At 49.7% G+C, this 25,036-nt stretch overlaps 3 protein-coding genes across 11 annotated transcripts in view; 2 read left to right on the top strand and 1 right to left on the bottom strand.

The window, feature by feature from the left end:
* The first annotated feature begins 3,731 nt into the window (after window positions 1-3,731).
* Myl6b (myosin light chain 6B) lies at window positions 3,732-8,085 on the top strand. The gene is made up of 8 exons (XM_004647076.2): window positions 3,732-3,817; window positions 4,936-5,152; window positions 5,843-5,870; window positions 6,048-6,191; window positions 7,023-7,196; window positions 7,605-7,682; window positions 7,809-7,878; window positions 7,983-8,085. The coding sequence occupies exons 2-7, from the start codon at window positions 4,982-4,984 to the stop codon at window positions 7,835-7,837; spliced, it is 624 nt and encodes a 207-aa protein (XP_004647133.1). The 5' UTR covers window positions 3,732-3,817; window positions 4,936-4,981; the 3' UTR covers window positions 7,838-7,878; window positions 7,983-8,085.
* Window positions 8,086-8,314: 229 nt separating this feature from the next.
* Myl6 (myosin light chain 6) lies at window positions 8,315-11,376 on the top strand. Of its 2 annotated transcripts, XM_023707351.1 has the most exons (7): window positions 8,315-8,419; window positions 8,667-8,694; window positions 9,540-9,683; window positions 9,846-10,019; window positions 10,105-10,182; window positions 10,438-10,482; window positions 11,190-11,376. In XM_023707351.1, the coding sequence occupies exons 1-6, from the start codon at window positions 8,417-8,419 to the stop codon at window positions 10,464-10,466; spliced, it is 456 nt and encodes a 151-aa protein (XP_023563119.1). In that variant the 5' UTR covers window positions 8,315-8,416; the 3' UTR covers window positions 10,467-10,482; window positions 11,190-11,376. The 2 variants fall into 2 exon arrangements, with proteins under 2 accessions (XP_023563119.1, XP_023563120.1); XM_023707352.1 differs by lacking the exon at window positions 10,438-10,482.
* A 1,227-nt stretch (window positions 11,377-12,603) lies between these two features.
* Smarcc2 (SWI/SNF related, matrix associated, actin dependent regulator of chromatin subfamily c member 2) overlaps window positions 12,604-25,036 on the bottom strand; it is a 27,150-nt gene continuing 14,717 nt past the window's right edge. For 2 of the 8 annotated variants that reach the window (XM_023707341.1, XM_023707345.1), the window contains exons 16-29: window positions 21,515-21,628; window positions 20,822-20,975; window positions 20,049-20,141; window positions 19,698-19,817; window positions 19,545-19,607; window positions 18,945-19,203; window positions 18,538-18,699; window positions 18,078-18,142; window positions 17,731-17,866; window positions 17,479-17,645; window positions 15,997-16,131; window positions 14,829-15,210; window positions 14,081-14,506; window positions 12,604-13,525 (exon numbers count right to left, since the gene is read on the bottom strand). In XM_023707341.1, coding sequence (XP_023563109.1) covers window positions 13,449-13,525; window positions 14,081-14,506; window positions 14,829-15,210; window positions 15,997-16,131; window positions 17,479-17,645; window positions 17,731-17,866; window positions 18,078-18,142; window positions 18,538-18,699; window positions 18,945-19,203; window positions 19,545-19,607; window positions 19,698-19,817; window positions 20,049-20,141; window positions 20,822-20,975; window positions 21,515-21,628 — 2,353 coding nt within the window. In that variant the 3' untranslated portion in view covers window positions 12,604-13,448. The remainder of the gene's footprint in view (window positions 13,526-14,080; window positions 14,507-14,828; window positions 15,211-15,996; window positions 16,132-17,478; window positions 17,646-17,730; window positions 17,867-18,077; window positions 18,143-18,537; window positions 18,700-18,944; window positions 19,204-19,544; window positions 19,608-19,697; window positions 19,818-20,048; window positions 20,142-20,821; window positions 20,976-21,514; window positions 21,629-25,036) is intronic. The other 6 variants (XM_004647115.2, XM_023707344.1, XM_023707346.1 and 3 more) reach the window with 6 other exon arrangements.

Raw genomic sequence — 25,036 nt, 5'->3', positions numbered from 1 at the left:
GGGGGGGGGCGGGGAGAGGGTACCAGGAATCAAATTCAGGACCTTGTGCTTGCTAGGCAGGCATTTAAGCCACTGAGTTATCTCCCCAGCCCCTGGGCAACTTAGTGACAAGCAACACTGTCTTACAATAAAAACCTTTAGAGGCTGAGGATATAGCTCTGTGTAAAGGCCCTGGATTCAAGTTCTGATACTGGGGGAGGAGAGACATAACAAGGCATCTATGTATATGAAGTGCTTTTGCCCCAGTCATATACCCAAACACTTAGGAGAAATTTATCAAATGTTCCTCTTCATATCTTTACATTGATCCTTCAAAACAATGTAAATTGGGAAAATAACACACACCATTTCGGGAAGATTAAAGAAAATTTACTTAGTGGACAGGGAGATAAGATAGCTCAGTGGTCTAAACACCTGCCTGGCAAGCACAAGGACCCAGGTTCGATCCCTGATACCGCATGCTGTGCAGACCCAGTTCAGAGCTGACCACTGAAATCAGGTGTGGTAGCACACCTCTAATCCCATTGCTGGAGGGGCTGTAACAGGAGGATCACTACAGGTCTGCACTGCATAGCAAGACCCTGTACCAAATAAATAAAAGGAAAAAAAAAAAGTAGAAAATTTCCTTAGCCAAAATTTCTATAGCACTTATCCTGTAATAGACTCATTCTATTCTACAAACATGGGGACCCCCAGATCCAGCCCAGCCTAGGCCCGGTGAGCATGTGGGAGAGCTTCTGGCTTCCCTGCACCCGCAACCCCTCACACCAAAACTCAGGCACCCGCGTGAGCGAGACCCTCTACCGCACCATTGGGACCCCTGCAACCCTCCAGAGCCCCCGCCCCCAAGCCTGCCGAGGAAGAACTTCTGTGACTCTCTCAGGACCCCCAGATCCAGCCCAAGCCCAGACCCAGCTAGTGTGTGGGAGAGCTTCTGCCCTCCCCTGTGCTCCCTGGGTCAGGAGCACAACAGGGGGCACCACAGGTTCACTTCCAAGGGCTGCAGCAGGAAGGAGCTGAACACAACAGCTAGACCCAGGCCAGGTATAACTGGATCAACAAAAACTTAATACATCTGCACTCGAATTTCAATAGGTGCTAAGGTTATTAAGTGCACCAAAGCTCTACACCAAAGGTCAGAGGTCAGTGCTATAAGAAATGACAAAGACAAGGAGCAAAGCGCAATCTCAGGCCTTGAGGCCACCCATAACAAGTGCAGAGGACACTAGCTCAGCTGAAATGAATGAATTAACAGCGTAGGAAGTAAAAGAAACAGGGACCAGGGAGATAGCTTAGTAGAATAAGTGCTTGTCTGGCAAGCGCAAGGGCCTGAGTTCAATCCCCGGTTCCACAAAAAAAAAAAAAAAAAAAAAAAAAAAAAGGAAGTAAAGAAACAACAGCAGAAAGGTAGAGAGGAACTCTGAGCAGAATTTCTTTCTTTCTTTCTTTCTTTCTTTCTTTCTTTCTGTGTGTGGCCAGCTTAGCCCACCAGGGGGCGGGGCTGGCTGGCATGTGGTGCTGGGGGATTGAACCGTGGTCCCTGTGCTTTGCTAAACTTGTTCTAAGTAGGTGCTTTAGACCACTGAGCCATCTCACCAAACCCAGAATTAATTTCTGAAATAAAAAAAGAAATTTGAATTCATACCATCTGAAAAATCAAATACAGAAACATGGAGGAAACCAAATCTGAAAAAAACTCTACAATAAAAGAGTAACTGCTTATAAATAAGACATTGATTAAAAAATAGAGATTAGACGGGGCTGGAGAGATGGCTCAGTGGTCTAAGGCACCTACTTAGAACAAGCTTGGCAAAGCATCAGGGACCGGGGTTCAATCCCCCAGCACCACATGCCAGCCAGCCCCGCCCCCTGGTGGGCTGAGCTGGCCACACACACACACCACACTCACTCTCTCTCTCTCTCTCTCTCTCTCAAATAAATAAAAAATAAAAAAAAAGATGCTATTTAATTTAAAAAAAAATAGAGATTAGAAAAATGACGGATTCCTTGAATGAACAATACAGGAAGGAAATAGATCGCATGATGCAGAGTCAGAGATATAGAGGAACTTAAAATCTCAATCACAAGCCTGCAAAACCGTTTGAGTGAAAGCGAAGACAGAGTTTCAGATCTTGAAGACGCTGGTGCAACTAGTGAAAAATTAAGAAAGGATCTCTCTCTTTTTTTTTTTTTTTTTTTGGTAACCGGTGATTGAACTAGGTCCTTGCGCTTGCCAGGGAAGCGCTTATTCCACTGAGCCATCTCTTCGGCCCAAGAAAGGATCTCTTAAAAACTAGGATGCAGGAAAAAATACCCATCACCTGTAAGCCCATGCAAAGATGAACAATGCAAGACTAATAGGCATCAATCAGAAAGATGGAGTCAGTATTCTACAAACATGCTGAAGCCTCACAACAGCTCTATGGTGTGGGTTCTGTTACTTTTATTTTGCAGGTGGGAGAGGTAAGGAGCACAGAACTTGGAGGTTCCCAGCCATACCTGCCAGGATCTGGAGTCAAACAAGAGCAGGCCTGTCGCAGTCCAAACTGCTCTGCACCGCCTTGCGCAGCCTCCCTAATTTAGCCACTTCATCAGCCTCTGCTCTGGTGAGGGCTCCACCATCAGTCGCTAACGGTATCATCGGTTTGTTTGGGTTTTTTTTTACCCCAGCATTTTAGTACAGGGTGTACAGGGTCTCACTACATAGATCCCACGCATAGTGATTCTCCCGTTTTTTGCCCCACAAGCGCTGGGATTACAGGCAGGCACCACCGTGCCCAGGGGCCGGCACAGCACGCCAAGAATCAAATCCCGGCCGCTGCACTCTGCCTAAGCAGGCGCTTTAGTCCGCTGAGCTATCTGGCCAGCCCTCATCGAGTTACTTCGGTCGTACACGCCATTCTTCCTCTTCCAAGCACCTTCCCCAATCCCGAGTGTCACTGCATACCTCTCCCGCGGACCGCGCGGGTTTACTACTCTGAGCCCCTCAGTGCACGCCGACGTCCTCCCGGCCTCAAGGGCGAGTTGCTCCTCCTGGGTCTAGTGACCCAGCGACAGAAGATGAGCCTGGCGGTCCCCTGGCGGTCCCCACAACCTTGACACCTGCTGGGGTACGGAGGAACTAACTCCCTTGCTTCACGGAGGCTTCTCGGGGCAAAGGAGACCTCTGGACACCGGAGAGGAGGCGCGTAAGGCAGAAAACCAGGACTCCGAGAGCCTGGGCCAGGTGACGCGGTTTAACTGCAAATCGCAACATAACTTCAGCGACCAGCTCATTTAAAAAAAAAAACAACCCCAAAAACCAAACCAAAACAAAAAAACAGGGCGCCTCCAAGCCACACAGTAACTCGGCAGCTTCAGTTGTTTCTACCACTGCGAGAGGAAACGAAAGACCACAACCGCTCGTCCAGGGTAGTTTTCGGCTCTCGGACCTGCAGGTCGCCGGCTGCAGCTTAGACTTTTCCGTGCTGTGAGTTCTTGCTCCACAGATGCGGGAAGACCGCCCTCGCTCACTCTACAAACAGGCAACTGCACAGGGCTGGGGGAAGGGAATATCCCGAAGGGCTCTCAAGACCTTAGGGTCAAGCGCTGAGAGGGCTCACTACCTTTCACTTCCGGCACAACCGGCTCTCAGCTGACTCGGAGTCCTCTACAGCTGCAGCCCGCCGGAAGCCCCCGCCCCGGGTTCGGCGTGGAGCGCAGGGTTTTCCCATGAGCCTGCGCGACGGACTACAGCTCCCGGCATGCTCCGGAATTAACCCTCTAGGGCCGGGAGCTGCGCTGCGTTCCGCCCCCGCCCCTTACCGGACCCCGCAGGGTGAGTTTTGGGGGGCTAGGGAGGGCCTCTTTCCTGTAAGATTTAGGGTGTGGGTGTGTGAAGTGGGTTTATTATCTATAAGAGGTATGATTCCTTATTTTCAAAAAAATGGGACAATTTATAATGAGATTGAAACAGGAGACCTAGCATCACTCCCTGAAGCCCAGGTGGAATTACTGCGCCGTCTCCTTCAGAGTGCTGCCTAAGTCCTCCTCAGAACAAAAATACCCAGCACCTCCCCATTATTCAGCCCCCCCCCCACACACATTCCTCAGTGCCCCAGCAAGATTGTGACTTGGAGCCCGAGTCAGGGCTTTTTTTATGTCTCTGGTTGAGGGGCGAGTACTTGTCGTCGAGCGCACAGGAGTTCCCACATCCTTTTGGGTGAGAGGATATAGGCCTTTGTTTCCGCAAGCCCGCCCTTCCAGCCAGGTGCCAGGTCCAGCAAACACCCTGCTTTTTATCTGACTTGAATGACCATAGACTTGGGGAAAAGGTTTCTTTCTTGGAAGGGTGAGTGGTGTGTATTACACCTGATCCTTCTCTACACCCCACCCTTAACTCAGTACTAGATACAGGAGACAATGGGTGGTGTCATACTCACTGTTACTGCGGACACCTCCAGCCCCTGAGTGTGGGACCCGGGACTACAAGTATTGGAAATTATTAATTTTGGGGTCAACTACTCCCACTCTTCATGTACAGTCACCTATGAGGGTGGGGGGACTGCTTTAAAAAAAAATTCACTGTGTCCAGCCCTTTAAATTCACCCAATTCCACAAGCTTCTACCTGGGCTTTTTACAGTCTAAAGCTACTGGGTCCCCTCTTTGTCTCATCCCTATCTCAGTGTCACTGGCAAGCATGCTGTCCTCACCCAGGAAGTTAACCCCTCTGTTCTAATCTCTGGCTTTTCCCCTACCTCCAAAAGGAACATTGTACCAGCCAGCTTGTAGGGAGGAATGGACAGAGAGAACAAACCTTGAGGCAGGAGTCCTGAACCATAGGAGGCAAGGGGAGTGAAAGCAGGCAGCGTGTCCCTCTACCTTACTGCCGCCAACTGGCTCCCTGCCCCTGCTCCCGCCCCTTGACATCCCAGACTCCCTGGCTATTTAAACAGAGATGGGTGCCCCCATCGGCACACTGTCCTTTGGCCGCCGGACATCATGCCTCCCAAGAAAGACGTTCCTGTGAAGAAACCAGCAGGGCCCTCCATCTCCAAGCCTGCTCCCAAGCCAGCAGCAGGAACCCCTCCAGCCAAGACCAAGGCCGAGCCAGGTGTCCCTCAGGCCGCTGTGAAAACCCAGGAACCCCCTGTGGATCTCTCCAAAGTGGTGGTGAGTGCTGGGAGAGTAAGGAGAAAATTTGGAGGGCATGGATCAAGGGTGGGATACAGCCTAGAGAATGGGGAGTATGGTAGGTAAGGAATGGATGAGCACTAGAATGAGACTGGGGGTTCTTGCAATCAGGAGGCATCCATGTTTATGGTTCTGCTGTTGTCTTTGCTGCTCTCCCGCTGTAATTGAATATAAATCACACTTGCTGACCCATTGTTGGAGGCAAGGACTGTGAAATGGGGAACACCTGGGTTCTGGGGACAGTTTCAAGGTGGAGAGAGCTGCTGCCTGTCCCTGGCTGGCTGTTCAACTCAAAAGGTTGCAGCCCTGAACCCCAGGAGGGGAGGCTGAAGAGGACAGACTTGTTAGACAATCACAGCTGGGGACCAGGAGTAAATTTAGCCTTTGTTCAGCCCCCAGTTATGTGAGGGATGCAGGGCTCAGGGCAGTGGAGGGAGGGGAACAGGTGGTATGGGATTAACCCTGTTCCCAGGATACCCTCCCCCTATAATTCCTTCTCTTGGGATTCTCCCAGGACCTGGAGCTGGGAATGGGACTGAGGTGGCTGGACTCCCAGCCTGGTCTCTTTGGGCCTCTCCCCAGAAATGGCTGCCAATTGGTTGGGAGAAGTACTGGAGAGGGATTGAATAAGCCCTGTCATTTCTCTTCACCTGCTCTTTTCTTCCACAGATCGAGTTTAACAAGGACCAGCTGGAGGGTGAGGAGAAGCTGGTTGCCTAAGCCCACTGTCCAGTCCCACGCCCCTAGTCAGATCCTTTTTCAGTTCCCCTAGTGCCAGTCTCAACCTTGAAACCTCCCACGCTGTGCTCTTTTCCTCCCTTGTTTTACCCACCTCTGGCACATAATATCTGAACCTCCCTTCCTTATATCTCAGAGTTCAAGGAGGCCTTTGAGCTGTTTGACCGAGTAGGTGATGGCAAGATCCTGTACAGCCAGTGTGGGGACGTGATGAGGGCTCTGGGCCAGAACCCCACCAACGCTGAGGTGCTGAAGGTCCTGGGAAACCCCAAAAGTGATGGTGAGAGGAGGCTTGAAGCAAGTGGGTTTTGAGTTTCTTTTTGTAGTGTGGAGATCAAACCCTGGGCCTTGCTACCACTGAGCTATATCCTTAGCACTCAATTTTCTTTTCTTTTCTTTTCTTTTTTTCTTTCTTTCTTTTTTTGCGACAGGGTCTCACTGTGTAGTTTAGGCTGTCTTTGAATTCACCACAAGCCCAGGCTGGCTTCTAACTCACAATAGTCCTCCTGCCTCAGTCTCCTGAATGCTGGGATTACAGGTGTGCACTGCCATGCCCTGCTAGCATCCAATTTTCTTTCTTTCTTTCTTTCTTTCTTTCTTTCTTTCTTTCTTTCTTTCTTTCTTTCTTTTTTTTAGGTACTGGAGATCAAACTCAGGCCCTTAAGGGCTGGGGAGATAGCTCAGTAGAATAAGCACTTGCCTGGCAAGTGCAAGAGCCTGAGTTCAATCCCTGGTTCCACAAAAACAAAGAAAAAAAAACAACTCAGGCCCTTGGGCTTCCCAGATAGGCACTTATGCCACTGAGCTATCTCCCCAACCCTTAGCATCCAGTTTTCTTTTTTTTTTTTTTTTTGCGGAACCAGAGATTGAACTCAGGCCCTTGCGCTTGCCAGGGAATCACTTATTCCACTGAGCCATCTCCCTGGCCCTCCAATTTTCAATGGTAGAATATTGGTAAGGTTCTAGAGGATGCTAGGGTGGATCTCAGGACTTCAAAAACTGTCAGATGTGGCAGAAATACATTCTGAATGCTGAAGGGGATGAAAGCTCTGTGGTAGGAACTGAGTCCTAGCTCATACTCAGTGACCTCTCTCATTTATCAAACCTCCAGAGCTGAAGTCTCGACGTGTAGACTTTGAGACGTTCCTGCCCATGCTCCAGGCAGTGGCCAAGAACCGGGATCAAGGCACTTATGAAGACTACTTGGAGGGGCTTCGGGTGTTTGACAAAGAGGGAAACGGCAAAGTCATGGGCGCAGAGCTCAGACATGTCCTTACCACTCTCGGTGAGGCAGGGACCAGAACTCTTGTGGGTGGAGAATTGGGAGCGGACCAGGAAGAAGGACTACAAGGGAGGCAGGGCCAAGGAGAGGATTACTGCCCTGCAGGTCATGGTCAGGACACAGCTGTGAGGGAAGAGCCATGCACAACCCAAGGGATTTGTTCTTCCAGAGCTAGAATGTTCCCCAAAAGACAAAGGGAAGGGAGAGGTGGAAGCCCAAATTCTCAATTTGGGAGATACTTGTCTCAACCCTCTGCCTTCAGTTTCCTTGCCTGTCAAAGCTTTCACCACTTTAAAAGCACTCTGCTAATGCAGGTGATAGGGAAAGCAAGAGGCAGGGTGGGAGGAGAGGGGTGGCATTGGTAGATGTGGGAGGGAAAGCTGGGGCTCCACTGCTGTGTTTGGGGTTCAGGAGAGAAGATGACTGAGGAAGAGGTGGAGACTGTTCTGGCAGGACATGAGGATAGCAACGGCTGCATCAATTATGAGGGTGAGTGGTAGGAGCAGAAGGGTCGGGTTCATGGGGGGGGTGCGTGTGAGTGCGGGGAGCCTGGATTACCTACAGTCCGATGGGCTGTTCAAAGGTCTGCTTCTGAAGCCCCTCGCTCCTCTGCAGCCTTCCTGAAGCACATCCTAAGCGTCTGAGCACCACACGGGCTTGCCAGACCCTCACCTCACCTTGAGAGGCAAGTTTCCCGTATCAGCCAGCGCAGACATCAGGACAGTAAGTTTTCCTGTCCGAAGGCTGCACAGGCGCCAGAGCTTGGCAACTTTCATTTTTTTTCCACAGATCCTGTAGGTCCTGTCACTGGCTCCCCTCCCCCGGCAGGCAGGAGCACGTTCCTGCCACTAGGAGGCCACATATTGTTTCAAAATAAAGACATGGTACCTTCCTTGGTCTCTAGACTGTTTACTTCAGAAGGAGGTCAAGGGAAGGGGAGCTGCTCCTCTCAAATCCATACCCCGGGATTTCTTCCGTTAGAGGAACGCTTCCGGGCGTCCCACCCTACGCGGGTTCCAGGTTTCCACGCCCAGGTGCGCCGCTGCGGAGAGAGGAGCACAGCGGCCCCGCCCACCTCGCTAGTAGGTTGGCCGCTCGAACGCAGGAGCCCTGTAGGGCGCTCATTGGCTGGACCGTGGGTGACGTCATCGGACGTACTAAGACTAGGGCTGGGCTAGAAGTCGGAGCCATTACTGCAGGTCCGGTAGAGCTCGGCAGTCAAGATGGTGGGTCCAGTGCCTGGTGGATAAGGGGTTTCGGGGCGAGGAGTGGAGTCATGGGTAGCGGGCCAGGAGAAGAAAGGGGTGGGGAGAGGCAAAGGGAACTGGAGGGTCTGAAAGGTGGGAGGCAAGGTTGGAAAGTCTCGGGCCCGGTCCTGCTGGCAAGCGAACCCCAAGCCTGAAATAGGAGTTTGTGGGGCTGGGACAGAAGCTGGGTGGTCCGTGGCTGATCACTCCCTTCTTCTCTGGGCAGTGTGACTTCACCGAGGACCAGACGGCAGGTAGGATGTCTCACCCCGAGGTCACCCTTAGCTTGCGGAACACCCCTCTTCTACCTCCTAACTGCAACCTGTCATCTCTAGCCCCGCCGAGAGGGTACCTCCTGGATTCCATTCTCCCTAGGCCGTCCTGAGCCGGACGCATCGCTTCCATCTTTCTTTCTCATTCTTTCTTCCTTCCCCTTCCACTCTGGCTCTGAGCCCCAAGCACTGGGTGAGTTTTAGGTGGTGTGGGTGTGCGAAACAACTCGGCCATCTAATGTGTGCTGTGTGTGGGCTCCGGGATGGTCTTTTAAGCTCTGTGTGTCCCTTAATCGGCTACTTCTGCTGCAGCTCGTCTATAACTGTTCCCCTCTCCCAGCTTAAAATCGTGAAGCCAGTTTAGAGCAGTAACCTGATATGTTGTAAAGATGAGGACAAGGGAGTTTGCCAAAGATATGACTACAACTCCACTCTTTGGAAGGTCTCTATACAGGAAGGGTGGGAAGGGGCAGGCCCACACTAGTCCGGGGCCCCGCTGCTCCCTCTTCCTTATAAGGACAGGCCCCAGACTGGGCGGTGGCAAATTCCTATCCTTAGTAGTAGTGAGGAGGCTGGGCAGGCCTGCTGCTTGTGGAGGGGGTGTGCAAATGGATAGTACCTCACTACCAAGGCGGGAGGAAGGCTGTATTGTTTCATGGGACATCTGAGTTGGGAGAAAGATAAACAGATCTTTTAGCAGACTTGGGTGCACAGCAGGGTAGATATCCGGTTTCTGCAGCATGAACTAAGGTGGCTGGGTAGCAGACTCTGAGGTGGAGCTCTGGGTTAACCCTGTTTCCAGTGCTGATGTGCATCTAAATCCTCAGAATTCAAGGAGGCCTTCCAGCTGTTTGACAGAACAGGTGATGGCAAGATCCTGTACAGTCAGTGTGGGGACGTGATGAGGGCCCTGGGCCAGAACCCCACCAACGCCGAGGTGCTCAAGGTTCTCGGGAACCCCAAGAGTGATGGTGAGCATCCTCAACAGTTCAGTATGGCAGTGAGCCCAGTTCTTCAGCTGAGTGCTTCACTTTCTTTTCAGAGGTCCCAAAGAGATTTCCCCTTTTAGTTTTATCTCTGTAATCCTGTCCTCGTGAATTCTCTGGCCTGACACTTACTCTCCTGTGTGGCAGAGATGAATGTGAAGGTATTGGACTTTGAGCACTTTCTGCCCATGCTGCAGACTGTGGCCAAGAACAAGGACCAGGGAACCTATGAGGACTACGTTGAAGGCCTTCGAGTGTTTGATAAAGAAGGGAATGGTACTGTCATGGGTGCTGAAATCCGTCATGTCCTAGTCACACTGGGTAAGGTTCTCTGCCCTTGTATCAGAGCTAAGGCACCACCATTAGACCTTACTTCTCACCCAATTCCCAAAACGTTCCTCTGTAGGTGAGAAGATGACAGAGGAAGAAGTGGAGATGCTGGTGGCAGGGCATGAGGACAGCAATGGTTGTATCAACTATGAAGGTGAGGGATGAACTGGAGCCTTGGAGTTAGCAGTGATATAGGACATGTTATGATAGCATATAGGGCTTCCTCATCCCTGGACTTAGGCTCCAGAAAGAGGCAAAGGGCAGGGCCTAGCCCAGGGAGGGGGAGGTTGGGTGTCCCATAGAAAGGGGTAAGGGGGTTGGGAAATGGAATGCCTGTTACCCCCTGCCTGACCCCTTCACCCTATGTCTGTGTCTTGTCTTCACCATTAATGTCTCTTCCTTCCTGCAGCGTTTGTGAGGCATATCCTGTCGGGGTGACGGGCCCGAGGGGCGGGTACGGCTCCTCCAAGCCTCTCCTTCTCTAGTTGATCGCCTAGTGTTTCATTTTCTTCCCAACCTGTGCTCTCTGGCCCCTGCCCTGGGCTCCTACCACCTGACTACCTTCTGGCATGTTTCTGCATGGAGCTGGCTAGGAGGGGAGGGATTCTTTGAAGAGGAAAGCAGCTTGGGAGTATGGTACCTCCTTACTTCTCTCCTAGAGTGGGCTCTGAGGTTTTGTTTTAGGGCTGTGGGTGCTGGTGTGTGGGACTTCTCACCAGTTGAGCAGTCTTGCTTTAGGGTGGTCTTGTGGCCCTGGAGCATGGAGAGTTGGCATATGGGGGCGTGCTGCCCACCACATTCTGCTGCTGTAGCTAACCCCCTGACCATCCCCGCTGGGCAGCTTGGAGGTACCCTAACCCAAAACTTCTGTCCTCTCCTCCCGCCAGTGGCTGCCAGTAGCTTTAGGTGTAGTTAAGAATCTTTCTGCCTCTGCTGTGTTCTTGCTGCTCAGGATGGGATGGGGACTAAGAGCGGGGAGAGGGAAGCCAGTGGCAGAGAGAACTGGTCAGATCAAGGTGGCTCCTTTGCCAACTGACCCCAAGGTTGGTTGATGTAGGCATGTTCCCCCTCATGCTGCCTTCACAGTCTTGTAATCTCCTGGCCCCTGGCAAACCCCTCCCCAGCCCTGTTCCCTGGCTTATTCCACCTTTCTTTCCACAGAGCTTGTCCGGATGGTGCTGAATGGCTGAGGACATTCCAACTCCCCAGAACCCGTGCCTTGCCCGTTGAGAGATTTGTTTGTGGCCCCAGAGGCTTCTAGGTTCCCTTGCCACAGCACCTTTTCCACCTGGTCTCTTGGATGATGCCTGCCATCAGCAGTCACCAAATAAACTTGCTCTCTTTGCTCCTCTTTGGTTTTGCTTTCCTTCCTGAGTAGGGTGAAGGGGAAAGGTTAGATGCTGATGACTGAAGGCTCCTGTACAGCATTTAGGGAAAACGGGAAGCACCTCACCTACCGGAGCTGTCTTGACCCTATGTATTCATGATGCAAAAGTATCCCCTTGGGTGATCAGAAAACCCACAAATCCCTGTAGGACCAGAGCTAGCCATCTGCTTTTTGGTATGTGTGTGGAAGGGGCATCCTTTTGTTCCATCCCATATCTGGCTGAATCTTCTAAACCTCCCAAACACAGAATGCCTTTTGTGGAGAAGCTTTTGGAATATTTAGTGGCGCTAAAGCCAGGCTATATTAGCACTGCCTGATTCTGTCTGTGCTGGGGGCCAACAACAGAATTGGGTAAAAGCCTGCCTCCTCCCTAATAAGGAAAGGAATGAAGCCACTACTTCTAACAGACTTTTTTTTTTTTTTAACGGGGAGTCAAAATCTATACCTTACGCTTTCTAGGTAGGTGCTGTGCCACTGAGTTATAATCTCAGCTGAAGCCACTACTGAAAGAATAAAGACACTGAATCTCCATGTTATGGGGATGCCCTCCAAGTCCTTCCCAGATATTTTTAGGGCAGGTGAGCACCTCTGCTGCTGTAGCAGTGCATAGCCATGAGAGCTGAGCTGCCCTCAGCCTACTGTGCTGGACCCCATGGCAGGCACAGTGCCTCTCCAGCCCAGTGAATACTCTCAGTGACTCCAAGAATGCTGACCCAGCCTGATACCCCTGCCTGACAACCACAGGTAAGAGAACACAGAGGCATCCACAAGATCAAACTGAAAGCAAATTAATTTATAAAAAAAAAGGAAAAAAAGAAAGGAAAGAGAAAATTTACAGAAAACTTTGAACAGAAGGTTCCAAGACGCATAGGAAGAGAAACATGGGGACATGAGTGTTAAGGGACTGGTAGAAGGAACCAGAACTGGTATAGAATCTACAGTCCAATTTGCCTCCATGTCAAGGGTAAGGAAAGGAAGTGTAATGGGGAGGCACTGGAATATGGAGAGCACAGCCAAGCTGCCCTGCTCCCAAACCTGTGTCCTCATCTGGGGAACCCCTAAACTATCAGGTTCTGCCAGTCTTGGTGGGAGAGCAGAGGTTAGGGGAGTCACCTACTTAAGTCATGAGATATTTAAGTGCTTTTCAAAATTTTCAGGTTTTAAAAAACTCCCTGTTAACAGCTTTGCCTTCCACACCTTTTGGGAGCTCAGAGATAAAACCCAGGAAAGGGAAGAAGAATAGCCTGTTCTTCCTCTGTTAACTATCACAGGAATCCCCCCAAAGTATGTCCCCTCCCAAATACACATACGCTGACATCAACTAAGCAGATGACTTTTAAAAACAAACACAAAACTGACATTCAGAGGGAAGGGATCCTTGGTTGAGCTAGGGTGGCCTAGAACAGCAACAATGAGGAAGCAGCAGGAAAGATTAGTATGAATGGCAGAGTGGGAGAGGGGAACTGAGTCACTACCAAGAGACTTGGGAGGACAGGTTTGGTACCCTGATCCATCCCCAGAGCTTGTTCTCCCTATAACTTTATTCCACTTCCTTAAGACTGTCACCCTCCCAATTCAAAACAATGTAAAAGTTGGTTAATTTTTAGAAGGGAGCTCCAATGTAGCTTTTTAAAATTATTTCCTTTTAAAGGGCTTAATTTTTTTTATCCATAAAAAATGCAAAAAAAAAAAAAAACAAAAAAAAGCAGTAGTTCTGAAGGGAGTGCACCTTTGGAAGTGGTTAAGTAGAACCTTATATAAACACCTTTTCCCAGCCCTTCATGGGCAGCCACCCCATCCTACCCCTTCTGCCGGACATTACAAACATCTCTTAAACAGAAGTCCTTGAGTAATCCGATATAAAAGTGCATGCCTCTGCAGGCATGTGGGGGCTGTGGAGGGACAGGAGGAGCTTTCCTTACGTAGTGATGAACTCTCCATCTGGGGAAGGGTCCCTCCCAGTGGTGAGGGAGGGCTGTTTCTGGAACCGAGATCTCCATGGGGGGTGAGGGAAGAGGTGTCTGACTGGCTGCTCACTGTGGAGGTGGCACAGGGGTGACTGTGCCTGGGCTTGGAGCTGTGTGGTCCGGGGGCAGGGGAGTGCCTGGGTCTGTAGAGAAAAGGAACGCGAATCAGCTCTGGCATGCGGGGGGGCCAGACCCAGTCTGCACATACAAACACAGGACCACGCATGGCATGCAGTGGGTAGGTAGCTGAATGAGGTACCCACAATGTACTACTTGATTTTTCCTATGCCATTCCATCTTAACTGGGAAAAACTGATATGCCCCACATCAGCCTCCTGCCCCTACAGGAACTCTAAATGGGGCATCTGAATGTGATGGGAACAAGCAAAGGAATGCCAATCATCATGCAAACAGGTAGCTGCTTTCTAAGTTTACAACTGAGATGCTCCATGCCACAGGACTGCTCCATGACCCACCAGTGAAAGGCCCCAACGTCATCCCAGAGGTGGCAGCTGCCAGGATGGGGTATGTGGAAGGCCATAGAGGCCCTTCCTCCTGTATTCTAATTTTACCAGTGTTCAAAAGGATTGTGGAAATTCTAGTGGCTAACCCTTTTCCCACCTGCCCTCCCTCTTTCCCTCCCTCCCTCCCTGTGGACCCATCTCCCTTTCCCTTCTCCCCTCCTGGCCCCTTCTCACCTGGCAGTGGGCTGGCACTGGGCAGGAGGTTGCCCTGAACAGCTGCCACAATGGCAGGGCTCTGGGCTGCGGCCGATCCGAGCCCCGGCCCGAGAGGCAAGGAAGATGGCATGGTGGTGGTCGCCGGCAGGTTAGGATGTAGAGGGTTCGCCATGGACACAGGCAGGTTAGGTGGGGGGAGAGTGCCCGGGGCGAATGGGAGATGGTGGTGATGCCCATGCAGGTTAGGAGGAGGGGGGAGGTTAATACTGATGGAGTCAGCTAGACTACCAAATGGGATGATGGATGGAGCAGGAGGAGGAGGAGGCGGCATGCCAAAAGGCAAACCCAAAGGAGCATTACCCGCCACGCCTGGGTGCCCGCTGCCTGGCACTGCCCCTGGCATCATTGAGGGAGGAGTTTGTTGGCTGGGGAACGGTGAGGGGCCTAAGAATGGAGACAAGGGATGGAAGAGTTTAAAGGAGTAAAAATCTCACTTATTTTCACAGCAAAGATAAGCTGGACACTTCTTGATGCTACTTTCCCTTTTCCTAACACTAGAATAAATGGTGAATTCTTGCAACAAAATTCTAAAGGTGTGAGTTTGGACAGAAATACATACTGGCTTAGGGACATAAAGAGGTGGGTCTGTCAGTAGAAACTGAGACCAACCCTTATCTCCAGGCCCATCATCTCACCCCTTCAAAGGGAACTGGGTCATTTGCCTGGATTCCTGTAGCCAACAAGAGTTCTGGAACTCACCACTTACCATGGGGTCCAGGGGGGGGTATCCCTGGAGGGACTGCCCCAGGCTGGAGGGCTCCAGCTGGTTGTGGCTGCTGTGGCCCCGTTGTTGGCCCTGCCTGCCCAATCTGTTCTGAAGGGCCCAAGGTTCCAGGAGGGGCCCCACCTCCGGCAGGAGCAGGGGCCACAGAGGCTGGAGCCACAGCCAGGCCATGTACTGTGGGTGGCCCAGCAGCCCCTGTGGGAGGTATGGGCTGGGAGCCTGGGGGCAGGGTTGGTGGTGGCTGCTGCTGCTGTTGGTGCATCTGTTGGAAGTGCTGCTGCCGGGCCCTCATCTCCGCATACTTCAGCTGCTCCATGTGGAAGGCTTGCCGGTCAGCCAGGAGCTGTTGCCTCTGATACTCCAGCTGCCAGTGCCAATAAGGGCTGTTACTGAATTTTCAGATGATCTCTACACAAATGCCTTGCCTCCTGCTTTATTGTGCCCTGAAAGTCCCTGTCGCTCATGCTGGTGATTCTGAAATCTAAACCCTGTTTTCTCTGACCTTTCTGCTATGAATCCCATGACCTTCCTATCTCCTGGAACTCGTACTGCTTCTCACCACAGTAGAGCTAATCTGATGGTAGTGCTAGCTCACTGTAGCTCCAAAGCTTTGGATTTATCATTAATTTGGAGGATGCTTCCTATTCTCATTTTCTTCCTTCAAATGTAGCTAGAAATTTAACTGTTCTTAGAAAGCTATCTAAGATTATCCAATGATCTGAAGCCCTGATCGTCTCAACATCCCTTCAAAGCATTCATTTATTTATTTTTTAGCCAGGGTCTAAGTAGCCCAGGTAGGCCTTGAATTTACAGTGATCCTCTTGCCAAAGCCTCCTGAGTACTAGGATTACAGGTATATCAAACATTTATCCAGAGTTTAGCAGCAACCAAAAGGTAAAACTAACCTCCCTGTTCTGTGGAGCTGACATTCTGTGGAGCTGACATTCTGTGGGACCTCAGCTGTCAGCTTTCACGTCCTTGACTGCCCAGGGCTAACTTCCCCTGCCTGGCTGGCCTCATCCCTGTCAGCCTCAGCTCAGGCTTCTAGCCTTACCACTCCTCCCACCATTGCTCCCATGCTCACTAGGGCCAAGCTGTCCTGGGGTGGGGTTCCAGGTTCCTGCTGATCCCTTGTGGGGTGGCTACTCACTGCTTCTCGCTCCCGGTCCATGATGGTCTCTAGTTCCTCAAAGTGACGGAGTTTGATCTCCAATTTTTTCATCTGGGTCTCCACCAGCAGGGCAACCAAAGATTTAATCTTCCTCTCTTCTACAGCAGCCAAGTGCTAGGCATGAAGGGGTGGGATAGCATATCAGTGGGAGATCTGGCTGCAGACATTCCAAGGAAGACAAGAAGAGTGGATGTTAGCAAGTTTGAGAATGAATGTGCTAGCTGGGCATGGTGCGGCATGTCCATAATCAAAGGCTGAGGCAGGAGGATAACCTCAAGTTCGAGGTCAGTCTGGGCTACAAAGTGAGTGTAAGGCCAACTTGAACTACATAGTGAGACCCTGTTTCAGACAAAAAAAAAAAGAACAGCCAGGGATAAAACAAATCAAGGTAGGTGTGATGGTGCATGCCTATAATGCTAGCTACTTAGAAGGCTGAGGCAAAAGGATTAAAAGTTTTAGTTCAGCCAGATGTGGTGGTGTGGTGACACGTGGCTAGGAGGCTGAGGCAGGAGGATCTTTGTGAGTGTGAGACCTAAACTATAAAGTGAGCTCAAGGCCAGACCCTGTTGAAAAAAAAAAAAAAAAAAAAGGCCAGTCTGGAAAATTTATCAACATAGCAAAGACTGTCTTAAAATTTAAAAAGGAAGGACATGTATGGTGGTGCACACCTGTAATCACAGCATTTGGGAAGCTGAGGCAAAAGAACTGCTTCAAGTTTGAGGCCACCTTGGGCTATATTAGTGAGTTCAAGGCCAGCCTGAACTACAAAGTAAGGCCCTGTCTCAAAAAAAACAAACACAAAAATTTTGAAAATGGCTGAAGATGTAGCTCAGTGTAAAGGCTCTGGGTTCAATCCCCAGTAAAACACACTCACACAAAGTCAAACAATTATAGGGCTGCAAACAGACTCAGGAGGTAAGAGATTTAAAAGTTTAGTGGAGTCAGGGAGATAACTCAGTAGAATAACTGCCTGCCTGGCAAGTACAAGATCCTGAGGTTCAAGCCCTGGTACTGCAAAAAAAAAAAAAAAAAAAAAGTTTAGAGAAGAAATGACTAACTCCCTCTCAGGATAAAAATATAAGGGGGAAGGGGCCAAGGAGATAGCTCAGTAGAATAAGCACTTGCCTGGCAAGTACAAGGTCCTGAGTTCAAGCTCCAGTACCACACACACACACAAGATTTAAAATATAAGGGAATGGGGCCCGGGAAATGGCTCAGTAGAATAAGCACTTCACTGGCAAGCACAAAGGCCTGAGTTCAATCCCCAGTTCCGCCAAAAACAAAAACAAAAATGAAACCAAAAAAAAAAAAAAAAATACATATATAAAGGCTGAGGCAGAAAGATCACCATGAATTCAAGGCCAGTGTGGGCTATAAGTGAGTTCAAGGCCAAGCTGAACAATATAGCAAGACTCTGTCTCAAAAAACCAAAAATAAACAAAATAAATGGGCTGGTCTCACCTTGGCCTTCACTGCAGCAGCAGCCAGGGCGGCAGCAGCAGCGGTGGACAGGTTGCCCTCACCAATGTCCCGTTCCACCTTTGTCTTCCTTTCCCCCTCTGACTCCACCACTTCCTTCAACATTTCCTCCTGCCCTTCCTTGGGCTCCTTCTCCTTCTCAGGATCAACTGTGCCAGAACAAGCACTGAGTCAGGCCAACCGCAGTATGACCCCTCCACATACCCCTGCAACCCACCATTCTGGAAGGCTCACCGATGGGGTCCCCGTCACTCTTCTCGGACTCCTTCTCACTATCACCTTCTTTACCTTTCTCTTCATCCTTCTTGGGAGCCTCACTCGTTTTCTCCTTTGCTTCCTCCTCTATAACCCCTCCTCCTTCTCGGGGTTCCTGAAGTCCCAGTGGAAGAAAAGAAGGCATCAAAGGCTGCGGAGATAACCGCTCACACAAAGGGCCCAGGCAGGCAGGGAAGTGACTTTGGTCTTCTTACTTGAGGGTGCTCTGGTTGCAGGAGACAGCTCCTGGGCCAGCTTCCCTATCACCAGAGCACCACCTGGCACACGCCCCGCCCCGCCCCCGGCCAATGTCAATCCCTCTATACCTTGGGCTCCTTCTTCTCATCTGTGGCCTGGCCCTCTGCCCGTGCCTCGTCAGTCCCGCTCTCCTCTGGGCCCATAGGGAAAAGAAAGGGAAGGGAAGGTATCTGATAAAAGAGACTGTCTGTGCAACATATTTTCAACAGCCCTTCTACAAGCTGAGACTTCAGGAAGAAAACCGGTAGGGGGGCTGGTGAGATGGCTCAGTGGTCTAAAGCACCTACTTAGAACAAGTGTAGCAAAGCACAGGGACCGCAGTTCAATCCCCCAGCACCACAAAGAAAAAAAAGAAAACCAGTAGGAGCCAAAGCTTCTAAGGCCAAGTCCTGGGGAAAATATAAAACCTGCCCATTCCCCTATTCATGTTTGCTCTGATGCCAACATAAGGCAGAAACAGTGCAGGGAGGCTAACTGGTTCTACCTCTTGGTGAAAGGGAAGAAATCTGGAAACTTGCCAGGCCTTACCTATGCGCTCAGGTTCATCGGAGGTGGTTCCTGCAATACCACTGCTCTCCAAACCAAAGGCTGGGTCTGCCTTGCCTGTCACTTTGGCTGCTTCTTCCACTTTCCGAACATGGGCCTCCACCAGGGCTGTAGGTACCTCTTCCTTCATTTTGGAGAACTCCTCTGCAAGACCCAGAGAAGACGAGGCTGGGACAGTGCAAGCAGGTAGTTCTGGCTATCCCTGTGAAAGACTACTCACAAGCCCATCTGTTTTTCTAAGACCAGCACAGACCCTAGACAGGTCCCTGAATGGAGCCCTGCATGGACAAAGCCAGCAGGACAGCCAGATTTGAGACCGTTTCACAGTTTTAGTATATGGCTCTTCAAAATCAAACTAACAAGGCTAGGAAATCCCCCCTGCCCATTACCTAGGGCTGACTTCGCAGCAGCAGAGGCGACTCGGGGATCGACGACAGAAGCCAGGAAGGCAACAGTGCTCATAACAGGGTTGCCCGACTGACTGAAGGGGATGGGCTGGTAGGCCAGGGGGCCCAGAGAGGCCTCTGAGTCCTCCAGATATGGGTCTTCAATGGGAAGGCGAAGAAAATGCAAGATGCATTCGTCCTGCGTTCGGCTTCCCACATGCTCAGATACTTTGTTCCAATCATCCTTGTACATTTCGAGGGCCTGGTGGTAGTGGTGGAGACACAACTCCGCTTACTTAACCACTTTCCTTGAAGGTCAGCTCCCCCCAGCCTACTAAGGACAGCTGGCTTCAGAGCAGCTGGCTTCTGCTATCTGTGTACTCTGCCAGGTCCAAGGGGGATCTCCAAGTAGCAATAAGAAAGTATAAGGTTAGTGAAGTGGTCAAAATCCCTGGCCTGGAGCTGTTCCCAGGGCAGGCATGAGGAAGGGGAGAGACTCAAGCAAGATCACACCCTGCTCATGACGACTCTATCAATTCTACCTACTCACAAAAACCCTGGCCACTTCTGTTTTTGCAGAACTTTTTTCCTTTCCCTAATTACCTCCAGGAGTAGCAGGGTCTCCTGTTCTGTCCACTCTCGAGTGGCACTGGCTGCAGCTTTGCTCTGCAGGGAAACATGGTTAGGTCAGGAGAGAGAGGCCTATGACCTCTAAAGAGAGGAGGTTTTGTACCCCAGGTTGGCCACACCTCATACCTTGGAGGGGACATTTTTCTTTGTGTACATGTCTGTGCGTAGCCCGAAGTTCTGCATGTCTGTTGGTTTCTCTTTGCCTTTGTCAGGAAAGTTGAGCATTTGCTGGGAAGCAGAGGTCTGCTAGTTGTGGAGGGGAAAGAAAGAGGTGAGATCAAATGACCACAGGAGCCAGGGGCAGACAGAGAGAAAAACAGACAGAAGGAGCTTCCTTCCCAAAGCCAGGGATGCCCCTGGGTGGGACTTTCTCCCTTACTGCTGCGGCTCCTCTGCTCTCATGTCTCTTCTTCCCGGGCAGGGGTCCCCCAATAAAGGGGCAAATAAGAAGCCCAGCGGGGTCTGCACCCCACCTACCAGCTCTGGCTTGCCCTTAGCCGTCTCTGGCACCAGGTCATCCAGCTCTTTGCCCTTCCGCCCAGCTTTGGTATCAGCATCAACCTGGCGGCCCTGGGGGACAGAGCTTGGCGTCATGGAGGCTGGGCAGGAAATGGCCAGGCAGAGGCCCTAGAGGCCTCAAGACCAAATGCTCAGCAGCCCACAAGCTCTGGGGGCACTCATGCCACTGTTCCATGCGCCCTCCATGATTAATTACACATGTAGCTGGCATGATATCTGCTTGTATTCACATACATCTCTACAGCTTCTCTTAGGAGCTGGACGATTAAATTTTAGTTCTAGATTTGGTCCTCTGTGACCTTGGGCAAGCCACATAACCTTTCTCCTCTTAAATTTTATAATGGATGAAATGGACATGAAAAAAAAATGGAGGTGATAAAAATCATGACGCAAAAATGAAAAAAATATGGGCAACATGACCAAGTTGAAAAAGTTAACATGTGTTAAGTTCAAGCCATTTTTCTCTATCTGTTCCATCCTCTACATTAACTTGTCTGTTCCTTGAGTACAGGGAGCAATTATACTCCCTCAATGAGTTCTCACAGCCTTAGAGACTGAGGCCAAGAGAGGGCTAAACACATAGGGATTATTTCTCTGGACTTTTACATCCCACAGAAAAGGAGGAAGCCTCAACATACTGCTGGGAGCATGACCCTAGAAAACCAGAAAAGAAAAGTCCAAAGAAGCCCAAACTTACCCCCCTAGCCTACCCCCAGAGCCCCTCACCCTACCTGTGGGGTCTTGGGCTGCAGGGGTACCAGCCCTGATGGAGTGTCAGCCAACACATGGAAGTGCGAAGTGGGTGGAGGCCCCATCGGGGTTGGTCGGCTCTCAGCATCCACTTGGTAGTTAATAAGACCCCACTGTTCTAGGAAAGCATGGACTCTGCAAGAAGAAAGCAGAGCTGGGGTCACACAGGGTGGCTAGAAAGGTGCACATGGGAGGAGGGCATAAAGCTCCTTGCTGTCCACCCTCTTCTTTTCATTCTATTCCCACCTTCCACCCTCCACCTAGATGTCAGTGACATCCAGGTACACACCCCAGCCTGGGCCTCTCTCCATAGCTGCCCATCTACCAAACACCTCTTTCTGGAGAGCCAGCAAATGGAAACACTATTGGCTACAAACACACTTCTTTTTTCTCCTTTATTTCTCATTGCAACTCCTCAAGCGACACATTCCCCAAATCTGTCCTTGGCCTTTCTCTACAAAGTGTTCTCCTGCCAGTTTCCAAATGTTTCCTACAAGCATATCTAGCTCTGCCAAGCCATCCCTGTGCAGAATGCTCCTTTCTGGGCTGGGGAGAGAGCTCAGTGGCACAAGTGCCTGCCTGACAAGCTCAAGGTCCTAAATTTCATTTCCAGTACCAAAAAAAAAAAAAAAAGGAATGCTCATTTCTCTCTTCCTCTCACCAGCGTGACCCACCTCATGATGGCGCAGACATCACCTGCCAGATTACGGCGGCAGGCAGTAGATGTGAGATACTCCTGAGGATTCAGCCGGTACGTGTCAATCATGAAGTTTCGATAGGCCAGGTAGCTTAAGTAGAAGAGACAAAAAGATGAACAAGAAGAGGAAAAAAAAATGTCGATAAACAGAAAATGATAAAAGGAAAAAAAGAGATTCGACAAAATCTGAGAGAGAGAAGACGGAGGACGCTAGCACGGGTGAGCATGCTGAAATCTTGAGCTCGGGAAGAAAACCAGGAGATGACCCGGGCCGCGGGATCCTGAACAGACCCAGAGCGCAGGCCCGGCGAGTGAGTGAGACGACCTGGGCCACGGGATCCTGAACAGACCCAGAGCACAGGCCTGCCAGTGAGTGAGAGGACCCAGGCCGCAGGATCCTGACAAAATCTGAGTGCCTATGATGTGGTAAATGCAAGGGATTCAAGCATTTCTTTTTTCTTTATTTTCTGGTATGAGAATCAAACTCACAACCCTGTGCTTACCAGGCAGGCAATGGGCTGCTGCGCTATATTCCTAGCCCTCTTCTATTTTTTTTGATAGGTTTTTAAGTTAAATGACCTTTCCTCTTATTATATTTGAAAATGTTTCACCCACCTTTTTTTTCAGAGTGAAGCTAGAACTCAGGGCCTTCACACTGAGCTATGTTCCCAGCTCCCCTTTTTCTCTTTTGCTACAAGGTCTCCCTAAATCACTGAATTGCCCAGGTTTGGCATGAACTGTCAATCCGCTTGCCTCGTTGGTCTCCCAGAGAACTGATATTACAGGTGTGTTCTACCAATCCTTATCTAACCCAACTTCTGAACAAGGAGTCTAAAAGTAAGAAAAAGTACTCTTGCTCACAACTCAAATGTTACTTCTACCAAGATAACTCTGGCAAGTTACTTCCATATGTACATCTTTTTAAAAAAAATTTTTAGGGAACTGGGAAGGGGAGATGGCTCAGTGGAATAAACGCTTCCCTGGCAAGCGCAAGGGCCTGAGTTCAATCCCCGGTTCTGCAAAAAATAAACAATAAAAAAATAAATTTTTAGGGAAGGGTCTACAGGGCAGGGTGTTCAGGGTCTCACTACTAGATCAGACTCATAGTGATCCGCTTGTTTATAGCCTCCCAAAAGCTGGAATTACAGGCGCGTGCCACCACACCCAGTCTCAATTGCTGTCTTAGTGCACCCTGGGGGCAGGGCCAGCACGACAGGCCTGGGGGATCGAACCCCCCAGCCCTTGCGCAAGCAGGTACTTTATTCTGCTGAGCTATTTGGCCAGCCCTTACATGTACATCTTAAACTATCCATTTGTAAAATGCAATATATGCTGCATATGTTGCATATAAATGCAATATATGATTATAGAGGCCTGCAAAGCATTAGTATACTGTCTGATACCATAGCTCAAAAATAAAGGGGGGCCGGGGAGATGGCTCAGTAGGATAAGCGCTTGACTGGCAAACACAATGATCTGAGTTCAATCCCCGGTTCCGCCAAAAAAAAAAAAAAGTAGTCATTATAAAGTTTGGGAATATGAGCTAGACTAACGGATGCAAGTTCTGATTTGACTACTCTAGCTGTGTGACCTCATCTAAGTGATTTAAGATGCCAATACTCCATTTCCTACTTTGCAGCAATCTTTCAAGTTTGCTGTGAAGATTAAATTAGTAGTCAGCACTGAAAATAAAATAGCATCAGGCGTGGTGGTGCACTTATAATGCCTGCACTCAGGAGGCTGATGCAGGAGGATCAGGGTGAGTTCAAGGTCAGCCTGGGCAACAAAGTGAGCTCAAGGCCAGTCTGAGCTGCATAGTGAGAGCCTGTCTCAAAAAGACAAACAAATTAAAATAAAATAGTAATCAGGCATGGTGGTGGTAATGTCTGTAATGCCAGCTACTCAGGAGGCTAAGGCTGAGGCAAGAGTATTGCAAATTTTTTTTTTTTGTTTTTCAGAACCGGGGATTTGAACTCAGGTCCTTGATCTTGCCAGGCAAGTGCTTATTCCACTGAGCTATCTCCCCGGCCCCAAGTATTGCAAGTTTGAGGCCAGTTTAGACGACCATATATCAAAATAAAATCAAACTCACTGTGCGGTCCAGGCTGACCTCAAATATGTAGTGATCCTCCTGCTTCAGCCTCCCAAGTGCTGGAATTACATGCACATGCCACCATGCCTGGCTATCATTTACTAATTTTTTGAGACAGGGTCTCATTGTGTAGTTTAGGCTTTCCATCCTTAAACTTACTATGTAATCCAGGTTAGCCTTGAACTTGCCATAACTCTCCTGCCTCAGCCTCCCGAGTGCTGGGATTACAGCGGGCACCACCATGACTGGCTCCCATCATTTACTATTTTATACCAATAATTCAGTTCCTACTGCAGTCAGCAGTCATGTTGAATCTGGCACCCAGTCACAACTTTTCTTTCCTTTTATATACACTGCTTTCCCCAGGAAAGGAAACGGATAATTATATGAAGATATGGGGAAAGAAGTATGGTAAGAGTAGAAGATACCCTAAAGAGAAGAATGCGGGAAACAGCTAGAAACAAAATTTGTTCAGGTCTTAGTTTCATCTACTTCATCTTGTACTTATCCTAAAGTACCCACAATCACAGAAAATTGCCAAGTGTCATCCAATGCCACACAGATTTGAGTGGAGGTAAAACCTTAAAGGAGATGAAGACTTCTGCACCCCAAGCCTACTCTTTATATACACTTCTTTTTTTTTTTTTTTTTCGGAACTGGGGATTGAACTCAGGCCCTTAGCACTTGCCAGGGAAGCGCTTATTCCACTGAGCCATCTCCCCAGTCCTATATACACTTCTTTGAGAGGTTTTTCACTCATTTAGTTCCTTCTGCTTTTTTTTTTTCTTTAGACTCACTATGTAAGTCAGGTTGGTGTTGAACTCATGGGGTTGCTCAGACTGGCCTCAAATTTGCAGCACTCATTTTGCCTCAGCCTCCTGAGTACTGGGTCATAGACATGTACCACCACCCCTGGATGCTTCTGCTTTTCTATTAAATCTCTTAGGGACCAGTATGGTATAGTCATTTACATTTTAGTCAGAGCTATTATTTGGGCTATCATGGCTTTTCCCACAATAGTCCCCTGTCTTTCTCTGTCCTTTTATCTTGCTTTTTCCTTTTTTTTTTTTTTTTTTTTTTTTTTTGTATCAGGAATGGAACTCACAACCTTGTGCCTGCCAGGTAGGTATTGTGCCACTGAGCTTATATCCCTGGCCCACTTTTTCCTTATTTACTTGGTCCAAGCTCCCTCTACAGGTCAGTTTATCCCTTACTCTTCACTTTCACTTTTTCAAATAAACTTTGCCACTGGTTTTAAAAAGGCTATTGTTGGGCCCCTGAGATAGATAGCTTAGTGGTCTAAAATGCCTACTTAGGGGGCTGGTGAGATGGCTCAGTGGTCTAAAGCACCTACTTAGAACAAGCTTAGCAAAGCACAGGGACCACGGTTCAATCCCCCAGCACCAC

This window comes from Octodon degus, unplaced genomic scaffold (genome assembly GCF_000260255.1).
Source record: "Octodon degus isolate 3935 unplaced genomic scaffold, OctDeg1.0 scaffold00287, whole genome shotgun sequence".
Taxonomy (NCBI): domain Eukaryota; kingdom Metazoa; phylum Chordata; class Mammalia; order Rodentia; family Octodontidae; genus Octodon; species Octodon degus.
This window is presented reverse-complemented; position numbering and strand designations above follow the sequence as displayed.